This window comes from Homarus americanus, unplaced genomic scaffold, assembly GCF_018991925.1.
Source record: "Homarus americanus isolate GMGI-L3 unplaced genomic scaffold, GMGI_Hamer_2.0 scaffold44808, whole genome shotgun sequence".
Classification (NCBI taxonomy): Eukaryota; Metazoa; Arthropoda; class Malacostraca; order Decapoda; family Nephropidae; genus Homarus; species Homarus americanus.
Window position 1 is genome coordinate 656,852 of NW_024721443.1, and position 15,522 is coordinate 672,373.

A 15,522-nucleotide genomic window follows, 5' to 3' on the forward strand; every position below is an offset into this window, starting at 1 on the left:
TCATCCCCTCTCCCCCCCTCTACCTCTCCTTCTATACCTTTCCTCCCTCTCCCCCACCATCTACTCCTCCCTCCCCTCTACATCTACCCCTCCATCCCCTCTCCCTTAACCTCCTCTCTCTCCCTCCCTCACCATCCTACTCACCCCTCCATCCCTCTCCCCTAGCCCTCTACCCTCCCCCTCCCCTCACCTTCACCCCTCTCCCTCTTCTCCCTCCCTCCTGTCCTGCCTCATCCCCTCTCCCCCTAGCCTCTACACCTCCCCCCCCACTACGACCATTACACGTCAGCGGCACCCCCATTCAAAAACAATATAATGGGGAGGATGGAGCCCCACCCCACACGGGCGGTATCGACAAATTCATCCCGATACTCAATAAATAAAGGGAGAGTCACATCCCTTAAGCCGCACCCGTGTATGTGGGAGAAAGATATCCTGGTTTAAAGTTTGTAAAGTTGAGATAGACGCGGCTGGGAGAAGGTTACAGTGGCCGTCCATCATGTTAGAAGGTATTGGAGAGATAGGCAAGGTGAGGCCCGTGTCTAATGATTATAAAGGAAGATGATTGGTGATGGTGGGTGGGTGGGTGGGAACTTTGCTCAACGTTCATGTATATTATTTATATTATTATTGATTATTTATGTATTATTATAATTATTGTTATTGATATTATTATTAATATTGACAGACGCAGCAGAAGCAGTAGCAACAAAAGTGTTAACAGCAGATGCAGCAGCAGCAGCAGCAAAGGGTAAAGCAGCAGTAGGAGCAACAACATCAGCAACAGCAGCAGCAAAAGGAGCAACAAAAGCAGCAACAGCAGCAGCAACTACAACAGCAGTAGCAAAGGGTGCAGCAGAAGCAGCAGCAGCAGCAACAGCAGCAGCATAAGCGGAGGCAGCAGCAGCAAAAGTGACAACAGCAGCAGCAGAGGCAGCAAAATCAGCAGCAGCAGCAGCAGCATTAGAGGCAGCAAAAACAGCAGCAGCAGCAGAAAAAGGTGCAGCAGAAGCAGCAACAGCAAAAGCATTATCATCAGCAGCAGCAAAACCAGCAACAGTAGCAGCAGTAGCACATGGGGAAATGACAACGAGGGATTGCCTTGAGACAGCAGCAGCAGCAGCAGCAGCAAAGCCAAAGAGATGCAGCAACGAGACAACAACAACTAATACAAACAGCAACCTGAAAAAGCAGCAGCAGCAGCGGCAAAGCCAAAGCAGCAACAGCAGCAGCAACCACAGCAAAAAGCAAAAGCAAGCAATACAGCAGCAGCGAGCAGCAAAGTGTTCTGCACAGCAACACAACGACAGCAACCAGCAGAGGCAGCAGCAGCAGAGACAGCTAAAGAAGCAGCAGCAGAAGCTGCAAAGGGAGCAACAGAAGCAGCAGCAGCATCAACAAAGGGTGCAGCAGCAGCAGCAAAAGCGACAGCAGCAGCAACAACAGCACCAACTTAAACGCAGAAGCGGTAGTAGCAGAGGAAGCATTAACAGAGGGTGAAGGAGAAGCATCAGCAACAAAGTGTGCAGCAGCAGCAGAACCAGCAGCTGCAGCAGCAGGAAAGTGTGCAGCATAAGTAGCAACAGCAGCAGCAAAAGTGGCTGCAGCAGCAACAGTAAAAGCGACTGCAGCAGCGGCAGCGGCAGCAACAACAGCAACAACAACAGCAGCAGCAGCAGCAAATTAAACGCAGCAACAGCAGCAGCAAATTAAACGCAGCAGTGGCAGCAGCACCAGCAGAAGCAAAAGCAGCATCAGCAGCGCAGAAGCAGCTGCAAAGGGCGCAGCAGCAGCAAAATCAGCAGCAGCAAAACGTGCAGGTGAAGCAACAGCAGCTGCAGCAAAGGGTGCAGCGCTAGCAGCACCAGCTGCAGCAAAGGATGCAGCAGAAACAGCAGCAGCAGCAGGAGTAGCAGCAGCAGGAAGAGCAAAACTAGCAGCAGCACAGCAGCAAAATAAGCAGCACCAACAGTAGCAGCAAAGTGCAGCAAAAGCAGCAGCATCAGCAGCAGCAGCAGCAAAGGGTGCAGCACAAACAGCGCAGCAGCTCCAGAAGCAGAAAATTAGCGCAGTAACAGCAGCAGCAGCAGCAGCAGCACCAGTAGTAAAACCGGCTGCAGCAGAGGCATCAGCAGCAGTAGCAGCAGCATCAGCAGCAGCAGCAGCAGCAGCAAAGGGTACAGAACAAACAGCAGAAGCAGCAAAAGAATCATCATCAGCAGCAGCACGAGCAGCAGCAGCAATCCGATGGCAGCAGCAGCAGCAGCCGCAACAACAACAAGTCAGCAGCAGTAGCAGCAAAGCAGCAGCAACAAAGCGTGCAACAGCAACCAGAAGCAGGAAAAGCGACAGCAGCAACCAGAAGCAGGAAACAGCAGCAAAGCAGCATCACCAGCAAAACCGATGTCAGCAGCAGCAGCAACAACAAAAGCAGCAGCAGTAGCAGCAGAAAAAGCAGCAACAGCAGCAGCAGTAGCAGCAGCAGCAACAACAGCAGCAGCAGCAATGGCGGCTGCAGTAGAGGCAGCAGCAACCTTAGCAGCATAAAAAGCAACACCAGAAACAGCAAAGCGTCCAGCAGCAGCAGCGGCAGCAGCAGCAGAGGTAGCAGCAGATACAGCAAAAGCAGCAGCATCATCAGCAGCAGCAAAGGGTGCAGCACAAGCAGCGCAGCAGCTCCAGAAGCAGCAAATTGGTGCAGTAACAGCAGCAGCAGCAGTAAAAGCGGCTGCAGCAGAGGCATCAGCAGCAGTAGCAGCAAAAGCAGCAGCAGCAAAGCGTGCAGCAGCAGCAGCAGAAGCAGAAAAGCGGCAGCTTAACCAGAAGCAGAAAAGCGGCAGCAGCAGCAACAGAAACAGCAGCAATGTAAGTAGCAGCAAAAGCAGCAGCAGCACGAGCAGCAACCGAACTCGATGGCAGCAACAGCAGCAACAGCAGCACGACAGCAATAAAACCGATGGCAGCAGCAGCAACAACAACAAAAGCAACGGCAATGCTTGGCAGCAAAAGCAGCAGCAACAGCAGCAGCAGCACGAGCAGCAACAAACCGATGGCAGCAGCAGCAAACCAACAACAAAAGCAGCAGCAGTAGCAGCAGCAAAGCAGCAGCAACAGCAGCAGCTGAGCAGCAACAAAACCGATGGCAGCAGCAGCAACAACAACAAAAAGCAGCAGCAGTAGCAGCAACAAAGCAGCAACAGCAGCAGCGGCAGCAAAGCAGCAGCAGCAGCAGCAGCAACTGACAAAACCGATGGCGGCAGCGGCAACAACAAAACAGCAACGATGGCAGCACCAGCAACGGCCAACAAAGCGACGGCAGCAACACCACCAGCAGCGGCATTAAAAACAACGGCAACAGCAAAAGCAGCAGCAGCAGCAAAACAACAGCAGCAGCAGCGGCAGCAGAAGCGGCAGCAACAGAGGCAGCAGAAAAAGGGTGCAGGAGAAACAACAGCAGCAGCAGAAGCAGCAATTCACCAGCAGGAGGAAAAGCAGCAACAGCAGCAACAACAGCAACAAAATTACAAGGAGCAGTAGCAGCAGCTGTAACTTTTAATGGAGAAGTAGCAAAAGCTGCAGCAGCAGCAGCAGCAGCAGCAAAACGTGCAGCAGAAGCAAAAGCAGCAAAACTAGCAGCAACAGCAGCACAGCAACAGCAAATTAAGTAGCAGGAACAGCAACAGAGGAATCAGCAGCAGCAGAGACAGCTAAAGTAGCAGCAACAGAAGCAGCAGCAACATCAACAAAGGGTACAGCAGAAGCAGCAGCAGCAGCAGCAGCAGCAGAGGCAACAGCAGCAGCAAATTAAACGCAGAAACAGCAGCAGCAGCAGTAAAGGGTGCAGCAGCAGCAGCAGCAGTAAAGTTGCAGCAGAAGCAAAGCTGCACCTGCACCAGCAGCACCAGCAGCAGCAAAAGCGGTAGAAGCAGCAGCAGCAGCAACAGCAGCAGCAAAGGGTGCAGCAAAAACAGCAACATGAGCAGCAAATGCAGTAGCAGCAGCAGCAGCAACAGCAGTTGTAGCAGCAGCAGCAAAGCGGTGCAGCAGCAGCAGCAAAGCAGCAAAGGGTGCAGCAGAAACAACAGCAGCAGCAGCAGCAAGGGGTGCAGCAGCAGCAGCAGCAAAGGATGCAGCAGAAGCAGCAGCAGCAAAGAGTACAGCAGCAGCAGGAGCAAGATGAAAACTAGCAGCAGCACAGCAGCAGCAAAATAAGCAGCACCAATAGCATCAGCAGCAACAGCAGCAGCTAAACTAGCAACAGCAAAGGGTGCAAGAGAAGCTACAGCAGCAAAGGGTGTAGCAGAAGCAGCAGCAGCAGCAGCAGCAGCAAAGGGTGCAGCAGATGCAGCAGCAGCAGCATCAGGAGCAGCATCAAAGGGTGCAGCAGAAGCAGCAGCAGAAGCAGCAGCAGGAGTAGAAGCAACAGGAGAGGCAGCAAGAGCAGAGCGTGCAGCAGGCAGCAGCAGAAAAGGGTGCAGCGGCAGCAAGAGCAGGAAAGCGGCAGCATCAGAGGCAGCAAAAGCAGCAGTAGTAGTAGAAGCAGCAGCAGCAGTAGCAGCAGCAGCAAAAGTGGCAGCAACAGCAGCATCAGAGGGTGCAGCAGAAGCAGAAACAGCAACAGTAGTAAGAAAAGTGGCAGCAGCAGCAAAAGCAGCAGGAGCAGAAAAAGCGGCCGTAGCAGAGGCAGCAACAGCAGCAGCAGCAAAAGCAGCAGGAGCAGAAAAAGCTGCAGCAGCCGACGCATCAACAGCAGCAAAAGCAGCAGCAGCAACATCAACAGGAAAACAGCAGCAGCAGTAAAAAGTGCAACAGACGCACCAGCAGCAGAGGGTCTATCAGTAGCAGCAACAGCAGCAGCTACAGCAGCAGGAAAAGCGGCAGCAGCATAGGCAGCAGCAAAACCCGCTACAGCAAAGGTAACACTAGCAGCAGCAACAGCAGCTCCAACAAATTGAACGCAGCATCAACAACTGCTGCAAAAGTGGCAGTAGTAGCAGCAGCAGCAGCAGGAGCAGCAGCAACAGCAGCAGCAGCAGATGCAGCAAATGCAGCAGCAGAAGAAGCAGCAGCAAAGGGTGCAGCAGAAGCCGCAGCAGCAGCAGCAGCAAAGGGTGCAGCTGAAGCAGCAGCAACAAAAGCAGCAGCATCAAAAGCAGCAGCAACAAAGGCAGCAAAAGCAGCAGCAACAGCAGAAGCAGCAACATCATTAGAGGCAGCAGCAGCAGTAGCAAAGGGTGCAGCAGAAGCAGAAGCAGGAAAATCGGCAGCTGAAAAGCAGCAGCAACAGCAGAAGCGGCAGCATCTTTAGAGGCAGCAACAGTAGTATTAAAAGCAGCAGCAGAAGCAGTGAATGGTGCAGTAGAATCTGCAGCAGCAGGAGCAGCAAAGGTTGCAGCAGCAGCAGCAGCAGCAGCAGCAGCAGCAAGGCTATTAATAATACGTAGGTTAAAATTCATGTTTACATCTTTATTCACTTTACCCAAGGAAATAAATTAATCCAAAACTCCTGCACCAAATTTATGGTCAAGAATGATCGCTATGTCGTTTTGGGAAGAACATTACTTTTTCTATAAGTTTAATTGTGTTATAAACTTGTCTTAGATATTCTTAGTTATGTGAGAAGCAATGTGAACTGATGTCTTTCTTAACAATTTACATTAAAATATTTTGAATTTGCTCCTTTAAATTACTTTAAATGAATATCAAAATAGTTTTCCCTAAAATTTTATGATGTGTGAAAGTAATAAAAAAAGGCAGGTAGTTTTAAAGTTATTGCTATGACGTTGTTTTAAATGTTCATATTGCTATACCACAGAAGAAGAATTTGACCCTAAATGAATCGGTAGGTTTACCCCTATATTCTTTCTGGCCCATCGGCGCGCATCTCAATATATGTACGTGACCTTCATAAATCAAGCTGCAGGGAATTTTGACGAGAAAAATGGTGAGGGATTTATTGATTGTCGAAGACGCGTCGACCCAGGACCAGAGGTAAGTGTGTGGTGTGTGTTGTTGATAGATTATAGCCACACGATAGAGGCTTCAAGGAAAACACTTACTACCGTTTGCTATGTGATGGTAGCAAATTATGGAATACATGTTATAGATGATTCCAAAAGCTCTTGTTTCTGGTCGCTGCACTGTCTTGTCCACGGGAAAGGCTCCAAGGAAAAACTTACTCCCGTTTGCTGTGTGATGGTAATCGATTATAGATACATATTATTAATGACGGAACAGACACCTTTTCTCTTTGTTATTGATAAATCATAAACACACTGTTGAACTTTACCCAAAATACCTATATAATCCCGTTTACCGTGTGCTCTTGATACATTATATTCATACGGTATAAACTTTAACCAAAACATTCTTCTTACCCATATATTACCTTTCCATTTAATTAATAAATCTTTCTAAACAAGTATTTTACACATTTTTGTTGCAAAGTGTTGTAATCCCTACCAGTAGAGCCTCTACACTATGTAATCCCTCCAGCACGTTCTCGATACCATTTAATCCTTCCAACACCTTCTCCACAACATGTAATCCCTGCCATCACCTCTTCTACGCCATGTAATCCTTAACAGCGCCTCCTCCACACCATGTAATCCCTACCAGTGCCTCCTCTACACCATATAATCCCTACCAGTGCCTTCTCCACACCATGTAATCCCCATTAACACCTCTTGATACTAAGAAATCCTCTGAAAATCCCATAAACCAAATTGTAGAATCAAAAGTGATAATTTTGATTTTGTATTTATGTGTGCATGAATGAGAATAAGAAAAGAATAAAAAAGGTGAAAACAAAATAGCAAAAATATAATATATTTATTTGTATAGATAACTTATATAGATATACATATATGACGCAAACGTAACTTGAGATAATAAACTTGTTTTAAGATTATTTAGGGTTTTAATTACTCCTCATTTCTATTACGAGCTCTATATGAGTTCTCTTCCGTGGTTTTGTAAGTCAATCTTCTTCCTTGTCCTTAATCTTACCTGTCTTAGCAGTTATCATATTTCTTTTAATATTACGGACAACTTTAGAGACAGTGAGCCAGACGGTCTGTTCAGACTGGCCAATGAGGCATGTAAAAAAGAAAATGTAGACAGGGGCCTTGGCTTTTTCAATGATGTACTTAAAAACATACAAGTCAAAATCATGAACTCTGATCTGGAAGAACTGAGAAATGCAGAGAGACCTGGTAGTTGTAGCATCAGTAAATATGAAAAATTTTGTTACAGGTACCGGTATGGCCAGCACAAAGACAGAACCAGACAATAATAATAGATATTATTATTATTGTTATTATTATTATTATTATATTATTATTATTATTATTATTATTATTATTATTATTATTATTATTATTATTATTATTATTATTATTATTATTATTATTATTATTATTATTATTATTATTATTTATTATTATATTTTTGCCCCCCAGGCCCTGATGTGGGTCATTACCTGTGCCCAGGTGGGCTAATGCCCGTAAAAAACATCTGACAAGTTAGTGGCGCTGTACCCATACCGGAACATTCAGCATGTAAACTTTGTGAGAAACCTTGAAAGCATACACTTGAACATTATATTATTGAATGTTACACTGTCAAAGACTTCAGGCCACCTGGCTTATTGTATCATGAACTGTGTAATTACTACACTGAATCAGGAGTGCTTGAGGATATCCTTGCAGTCTATCCTAAATTTGCTACCCCACACTGAGTAGTCCTCAAATAGAATATGACTTACATTGTATATGAACCACTGCCCTGCGTGGCAGTGAACAGTGATAGCACCCTCATGGATATGACCATTGCTATTAATGAATATGACCAATACTATTATCTTCTTAGTGTATGAACCTCTGTCCTGCGTGGCAGTGAGAAGTGATACCACCCTCAGTGTCAAGACCTGGCTGAATTACTCAGAATAGGCAAACTGTACTACAAGCTTTGTCAATAAAGTTGTGAAACTAAAAAAAAGTCCTCTCCCTCACTCCATTAAAGCCTTTCTTCCTTCCTTCCTCTTGTGAGTCCTCTTTCATCATTCTACCGAGTCCCACTTCTCACCCTCAAGTCCTCCTCCTCCTCCTCCCTCCTCCTCCTCCTTCACCTCTCCTCCTCCTCCATCTCCTCTTCATCCTCTTTATTCTCAACCTAGCAAAACTCTCCCACCATCACTTTTCATTATCTCTCTCTCTCTCTCTCTCTCTCTCTCTCTCTCTCTTGATTCTATCTTTGTGTTGTTTTTCTTCTCCTGTCTCCTAGTGATTATTTCTTCCTCTCCTCCCTTGTCTCCAAGTTATCATCTCCTTCTTTCCCCTGTCTCCTAGTGATCATTTCCTCCTTCCCTGTCTCCTAGTTATCATCTCCTCCTTCCCTGTCTCCGAGTGATCATCTCCTCCTTCCTTCTCCTAGTGCTCATCTCCTCCTTCCATCTCCTAGTTATCATCTCCTTCCCTGTCTCCTATAGTGATCATCCTCTACGGTTTCTTAAAGAGATCTCCTCTCCGTCAGACCCTGTACGTGTGTGTGTCTGTCTGTGTGTATTGACTATCGCATTCCATGTCCCCCAGGAGCACAGTAGTCCAATACAGTGTGATTTTTACTCATTCCCATGCACAGTCGGAGGAAAACGAGCTGGGGACTGAGAGTGGTCGCCGTACGAGCGCTCCGTCCGTATTTATGCCGCGGATTTGCATAAAAACTGATTTGGGATGGGCACTCTCCAGATATTTGTCGGAATCAGAGCAACTTATTGGCCTATTCGGCTCCTTGGCAACACACTTCACGTTCAGATTAAAGAGCTCGCAGAGAAGGCGTCGTTTATATTTTTTTTCTTACTTCCCTTGTTGTTGTTTTGTTCGTGTGTGTGTGTTTGTGTGTTTTTTTTCGTTCTCTTTATGCTCATTTTTCTTTAATTCTTTCTTTGTCTCCACTGGGTTATTATTCTGTTTATCTCTCTATCTGTTTTCTTTTCCTTCTGCCATTTGACTCTGGCTGGGATGACTTCGTTACTTCTCCCTTTTCCCTCTTCTTTTTTTTTTCGACATCGTTTTGCTTTTTCTTAACCTTTTCCTCTTTTTCCCTCTTCTATTCTAAGATGATGATTTATATACATGTCCAGTATAAAGAGTAAACGTACAGAATCATACCATGTATATATATATGCAGTATACAGTATATAAAACATATATAAACATATTTATATATACAAGTATACATCTGTTTTTTCTCTTTTCTTTACTCTTTCGCTAAGAGATGTGAGAGATAGCGAGGGCAGAGTGTTGTGGAGATAGCGGCGGCCTCCCATTAGGCATCTCCCTAGTGCAGCGCCCGGAGAAGCATCAAGGAGGCAGATGAGTCGTAAACCAGAATTTTCAGAAAGTATTCCTCGACCCTGAACAATGGCCACTTTTCATCCGATGGAAATACATTATACCCTCCTTTTGTCTTGTGGCTGTACGAGAAGTTCATTTGGTTCCTGATGGACATGGGAGTCGGTCTGTGGACTGGGTGAGTGGGAGAGGGTGGGGGGGGGAGCATGAGTGGAAGAGTGAGTGAGAGGGTAGGAGGGTAAGGGGGAGGATGAGTGGAGAGAGAGAGAGAGAGAGAGAGAGAGAGAGAGAGAGAGAGAGAGAGAGAGAGAGAGAGAGAGAGAGAGAGAGAGATTATAAAACTGATGGTCAATATTTCTGAAAAAAAAAATGTACTCCCCACTATCATCTTTCAATTCATTGCACCTGATATACTAATTAAGCATCTGTTGATTTTTCTCACGCACCTCTCGGACTGGCCTGCACATAGTCTTCCAACATTGACCTTCTCACCTACTTCCAACACTATTCTGCTAACCTGCTTCCAACACACCCCTACCCTCCTGCTTCCAACACTCACCTACCTCCCTGCTTCCAACACATTTTGGCACTGGGGGTCATACCATGGATTTTTTTTCAAATTTCATACAAAGGCACTGCAGTACTTTACATGCTGATTAATTATCTGTGTTCACAATTAAAAAAAATTGAGTAATTATTGTTAATTGATAAGATTTTAAATAATTGAAGATACTGTATTTAGAATAATTAAAAAATCAACTAGGCTGTGCCCATAAGTTTTAAATCACCTTTATATAAATTTTCTTAAAAATGTTGACTACAGGTACAGGTATTTACTATATAAAACAATGAAACCGACACTAATGAAGCAGATGGCAGTACTTAAACATACTCGATTGTGCATAAAACTATATCATATACTGTACTCTACTGTACTCTTCAATACTGTTCTGCACTGTACTGTGCTGCACTGTACTGTACTGCACTGCACTGTACTGTACTGTAGTGTACTGTACTGTATTGCACTGTACTGCACTGCACTGTACTGCACTGCACTGCAATGCACTGTACTGTACTGTACTGTACTGTACTGTACTGTACTGTACTGTACTGTACTGTATAAAGACAGCAGATTATACAACTAGTGAACTTGACTCAGAAAGGTTACCAAGTTAACAGGAGAGAAGGGAGGTGTGGTGTGGGTAAATAAAAATGAGGTGTGGACTGTTGGTAAGCTAGCTTGATAAGAGTCGATGGGGTCATTTTCAACAACATGCTCTTTGTAGTGTTGTCAATGCCTTTGATATGTCGCACTTAAATCTTACTTGTGAAATGTTACCAAGGACAGTATGCAAGTCGATGGCCTTGAGCACGTGGTTCCTGGAGGAGGCAAGAGCACTGACTTCCAAGAGTGTTTCCAGGTCTTTGATATAATTGCGTTCCGTCTCCACCAACTCTGCCACCCTCTCCCTCCGCCGGTGGTGTTGTGGCAGCTGTTGTTCCCAGTCTTCCTGTGTCAATTGTTGTTCTCGTTGTCGCTGCCCATTTGAAAAAAAATAATAATAAACACTTAATATCTTCAAAATACTGTTACAGCAAAAACATTTTTTTTTAGTTAACCAGAACAGATGTAGATATATTTCCCCCAACAGAACACATGAGTATTTACCTCATCATTGAGTGTCTCTGGCTCATAGTATTCGTCACAGTCATCCCAGAAATTGGAATCATCGTCAAAATCCTCAAAGTCGTCGTCAGCTGGACCTGCCTCGGCCATGCTGATACTAGACGCCTCTATAGGAAAACCAGACGGGTGTCAATAAATCAAAGAAACAACCTCAAATCTGAGGGCTGGCGACCACAGCCCTCCACTCTAAATGTCTTAGGGATGTTTTGAAAAAAATCTAATGATATATTGCATCTCTCTGGGGATTCGGTTTTTAATTTTACTCATCCATCCCAGTCTCTGTTTTCTCCTGGCTCTGTTCACTTTTGCCCATTAACATTTCTGCAATTGTTACCTTGCAGTTTTTGCCAGTCTTAGTGCTTTATCATTACTTTCCTGGCAGTGTAACTTATTCTTAACATTAAGATCACTCAAAGATAATGTCAATTGGAGATTCTTTTTCTTGTTGTCGTACTGAATTTGACTCATTATATGTATGACCCTCACAGTGTCCTTGAATAGTTTTGAGGCTATTTACAATGAATAGTAGGACATATTTTATGGCCGATATGGGTATAGTACTTCATACAATTGGCATATGATTCAGTCACTCAAACTTTTTGTAATCTGTTTATTTCATGTGATCATGTTACATTTACAAAACTCCTTTGATAACTTATCATTTAGTTACTCTATGTCTTGAAACATTAAGAAATAAATACAGCTGTAGTAGTCTCAAAATACTGTATAAAACAAATAGTATGCTCTTTAGCCAAAATATTTGTTCTCGTTAACAAATCAACTAATCTGAATAATTTGTGATACAAATGGTTATGAATATTGCAAATGTGGCTGTAATATAAGGGGGTGATTGCCACACCCCCCCCCCCTATATATGCCACTGAAGAATATATTGGCTGTAAATCGATCCATGGAAGCAGCTGTCTGGTCATACATGTAGTTCCAAGTGGTTGAGGTGACTGTAGGGATTAGTTCTGTCGCCTTAGAGGACCATGACATTCAGTCTGCTTAAGCTCAGACTCTTAAAACCCAGTGCAACACCAGCTCCCTAAAAAATAGATAAGTCAGGGAAGATGTAACGCTCAAACCACGAATTACGTACTGAGTAAAAAGACGACCACAATGCAATTTGAACTTGTCTAATAACCGAAAAGTGAAATTTAATATCATGAGTTTTTCCACAACAGCAACCAAGTTTTAGCTTCAGTCAGGATAGTATAGCTAAGGTTAGGGCAACGTCTAAAGAACAGCTCTACTTACAGAATAACACATTAACACCAAAATCGCACTTTGGAAACCCATAGTTGGCGAGTAATTAGCATTGAAACATGTCAATAATTTTCCAAGCGTCCTTACAACCACTAATATTCGATATCAAGGGCCCCGGGGGAACCACCGTCCCTGGGAGGGCCCTTGCGGGTGCTGCCGCCCCTGGTAGGACCACTGGGCGCGCCACCGCCTCAGGGAGGGTTTATTGGAGGTGCCACAGCCCCTGGAAGGGCCCCTGGGGGCGCTACCGCCCCTGGCAAGGCCCCTGGGGTCGCCACTGCCCCTTGCAGGGCCTCTTGGGCGGGCCCCCTAGGAGTGATGCCACCCCTGTGAGGGCCCATTGGGGCGCCACCGCATCTGGGAGGGCCCCTGGGGGTGCAACCGCCCCTGGGAGGGTCCCTGAGGTTGCCACCACCCCTAAGGAAGACCCCTGAGGGCGCTGCCGCCCTTGGGAGGGCCAATGGGGGCGCCACCGCCAGTGGAAGACCCCTGGCAGGTTCCCTTGAGGCTTCACTGCCCCAGGGAGAGCTAATGGGGGCACTGCTGACTCTGGGAGGGCCACCTGGGGGTGCCACAGCCCCTGGTAGGACCCCTTGGGGTTTCACTGCCCCAGGAAGGGTCCATGGGAACGCTGCTGACCCTGGGGGGACATCGGTGGACGCCGCTGACCCAGGAAGGGCCCCTGAGGGAGAAGCCGCCATTGGGAGGGTCCCTGGGGGTGCCACCACCTCTGGGAGGTCCCTTGCGGTGCTGCTTCTAAAGAGAGCCACTGGGATTTCCCCTGGGGGGGCTGTTGCCTCTAAGAAGGGCCACTGGGGGCACCGCTGCCCTTAAGAAGAGCCCCTGAAGGAACCTTCGCCTCTAGGGGAACCGTCGCCCCTGGGAGGTCCTCTTGGGGCAGTTGTTTTTGCACTATTTAGAACTCTGAGAGATATGACGTTAAATAAGTACTGCCCATCACATTTCCATTATCATCGCATCCTGAACAATGAAAAGGAGACTAAATATTCAACAGGAAAACATAAGTTGGGGTGTTGTGCTGACTGACTGCTCTGTTCTCCTATTGGCTGTAATTTGGTGGATTTACATTTTAGTCCACCAATCACAGTTAAGTAAGGGCTTGCTGGTCGCATGCATTATGAACGATACCAATACCAAGCCTCTGGAGCAACGCCACTCCTGGGAGGGCCTCTGGGGGCGCTGCCACACCTGGGATGGCCCCTAGAAGTGCCGCCGCCATTGTGTGTGCCCCTAGGGGTGCAGCCGCCCCTGGCAGTGCCCCCTGTGGTTGCCACCATCACTTTGAGGGTCACTGAGGGCGCTACAGACCCTGGCGGCGCCCCATGAGTCGGTGACTTCCCTGGGAGGGCCCCTAGGGTCGCCGCCGACCCTATGTGTGTCCATCTGGGCATAGTTGCACCTGGGAGGACCCCTGAGGCTTCCGCCTTAGGAAGGCTCCTGGAAGTGCCACCGACCCTGGGGAAACCCCTGGGGGCGCCACCGTCCCTGCTAGACCCCTTGAGGGAATAACCGCCCCTGTAAGGGTTCCTGGGAGCGCCATCGCCCCTGGGAGGGCAACTGTGGATGCCACCGCATTTGGGGTGACTGCTACCCTTAAGGAGGGCCCCTGGGGGCGCCGACGCTCTAGTTAGGACACCTATGGGCACCGCTGCTCCTGGGAGGGCTCCTGGTCGCACTGTCACCCCTGGGAGATCCCATTGGAGCAGTTGTTTTTGCACTATTTAGAACTCTGAGAGATATGACGTTAAATAAGTACAACGCCCATCACATTTCCAGTATCATCACATCCTGAACAATAAAAAGGAGACTAAATATCCAACAGGAAAACATAAGTTGGGATGTTGTGCTGACTGACTACTCTGTTCTCCTATTGACTGTAATTTGGTGGATTTACATTTTAGTCCACCAATCACAGTTAAGTAAGGGATTGCTCGACACATGCAATATGTGCGATACCACGATCAAGATCCTGGGGGCAATGCCACTCTGTAATGCCCCTGGTGATGCTAAGCAACCTGGGAGTGCCCCTGTGGTTGCCACCATCACTGAGAGGGTCACTGGGGCACTACAAACCATGGCAGCGCCCCATGGGTCAAGGACTTGCCTGAGGGCCCCTAGGTCGCCGCCGACCCTATGTGTGTCCCTCTGGGCGTAGTTGCACTTGAAGGTCCCCTGAGGCTTCTGCCGCCAGAGAGGGTCCCTAAAAGGACACCCTTAGGAAGGCTCCTGGAAGTGCCACCGACCCTGGGGAAACCCCTGGGGGCGCCACCGTCCCTGCTAGACCCCTTGAGGGAATAACCGCCCCTGTAAGGGTTCCTGGGAGCGCCATCGCCCCTGGGAGGGCAACTGTGGATGCCACCGCATTTGGGGTGACTGCTACCCTTAAGGAGGGCCCCTGGGGGCGCCGACGCTCTAGTTAGGACACCTATGGGCACCGCTGCTCCTGGGAGGGCTCCTGGTCGCACTGTCACCCCTGGGAGATCCCATTGGAGCAGTTGTTTTTGCACTATTTAGAACTCTGAGAGATATGACGTTAAATACGTACAACGCCCATCACATTTCCAGTATCATCACCTCCTAAACAATAAAAAGGAGACTAAATATCCAACAGGAAAACATAAGCTGGGGTGTTGTGCTGACTGACTGCTCTGTTCTCCTATTGACTGTAATTTGGTGGATTTACATTTTAGTCCACCAATCACAGTTAAGTAAGGGATTGCTCGACACATGCAATATGTGCGATACCACGATCAAGCCCCAGGGGCACCGCCACCTCTGGGAGGGCCTCCTGGAACTCTCCCAGAGATGCCGGTGCCCTGGGAGGGACTCTAGGAGTGCCGCCACTGTTGTTAGGGCCCTTAGTGGCGCCACTGCCCCTGGTAGTACCCCTGGGGTTGCCACCAACCCTGGGAGGGTCACTGGGGGCGACTTAGCCCTGGCAGCGCCCCATAGGGCGGTACCTGGACTGGGAGGGCCCCTAGGGTCACCGCCGACCATATGAGGGTCCCTTATGGCATAGTCGCACCAGGGAGGTTCCCTAAGGCTGCCGCCGCCACAGACAGGGTCCCTGGGGGCACCGACACCCTTAGGAAGGCCCCTGGAAGTGCCACCGACCCTGGGGAAACCCCGGACCGCCACCGCCCCTGCTAGACCTTGGGAATCACCGCCCCTGTGGGCTCTTGGGACCGCCAT

At 47.8% G+C, this 15,522-nt stretch overlaps 3 protein-coding genes across 3 annotated transcripts; 1 reads left to right on the forward strand and 2 right to left on the reverse strand.

Annotated features, from left to right (window-relative positions):
- Positions 1–499: 499 nt before the first annotated feature.
- Positions 500–5,210, forward strand: LOC121861689 (ras-interacting protein RIP3-like). The gene is made up of 6 exons (XM_042359581.1): positions 500–509; positions 689–850; positions 1,040–1,205; positions 1,723–1,971; positions 2,841–3,087; positions 5,019–5,210. The coding sequence occupies exons 1-6, from the start codon at positions 500–502 to the stop codon at positions 5,208–5,210; spliced, it is 1,026 nt and encodes a 341-aa protein (XP_042215515.1).
- Positions 5,211–6,979: 1,769 nt separating this feature from the next.
- On the reverse strand, positions 6,980–11,177 carry LOC121861690. Its single transcript, XM_042359583.1, has 3 exons — positions 11,023–11,177; positions 10,679–10,891; positions 6,980–7,147 (listed from the first exon to the last, which is right to left on the reverse strand). The coding sequence occupies exons 1-3, from the start codon at positions 11,128–11,130 to the stop codon at positions 6,980–6,982; spliced, it is 489 nt and encodes a 162-aa protein (XP_042215517.1). The 5' UTR covers positions 11,131–11,177.
- A 2,268-nt stretch (positions 11,178–13,445) lies between these two features.
- LOC121861691 (translation initiation factor IF-2-like) lies at positions 13,446–15,522 on the reverse strand. The gene is made up of 3 exons (XM_042359584.1): positions 15,236–15,522; positions 14,346–14,530; positions 13,446–14,014 (listed from the first exon to the last, which is right to left on the reverse strand). Exons 1-3 carry the CDS (start codon positions 15,520–15,522, stop codon positions 13,446–13,448), a joined length of 1,041 nt encoding a protein of 346 aa, XP_042215518.1.

Bases quoted from the DNA above. Each gene is read 5' to 3' on its own strand.
- LOC121861691 (XM_042359584.1), bottom strand. From the start codon at position 15,522: ATGGCGGTCCCAAGAGCCCACAGGGGCGGTGATTCCCAAGGTCTAGCA. The intron at 14,531-15,235 runs GTTGGTGGCAAC...GTGTCCTTTTAG, and splicing joins CCCCCAGTGACCCTCCCAGG to GGACCCTCTCTGGCGGCAGA. The intron at 14,015-14,345 runs GTTGCTTAGCAT...GGGATCTCCCAG, and splicing joins AACCACAGGGGCACTCCCAG to GGGTGACAGTGCGACCAGGA.
- LOC121861690 (XM_042359583.1), bottom strand. From the start codon at position 11,130: ATGGCCGAGGCAGGTCCAGCTGACGACGACTTTGAGGATTTTGACGAT. The intron at 10,892-11,022 runs GTAAATACTCAT...TCAAATGGGCAG, and splicing joins CAGAGACACTCAATGATGAG to CGACAACGAGAACAACAATT. The intron at 7,148-10,678 runs GTAAGATTTAAG...TATGTTTTTAAG, and splicing joins TCCTTGGTAACATTTCACAA to TACATCATTGAAAAAGCCAA.
- LOC121861689 (XM_042359581.1), top strand. The intron at 851-1,039 runs GTGCAGCAGAAG...CATTATCATCAG, and splicing joins TACAACAGCAGTAGCAAAGG to CAGCAGCAAAACCAGCAACA. The intron at 1,206-1,722 runs GCAAAGCCAAAG...TAAACGCAGCAG, and splicing joins AAAAAGCAGCAGCAGCAGCG to TGGCAGCAGCACCAGCAGAA.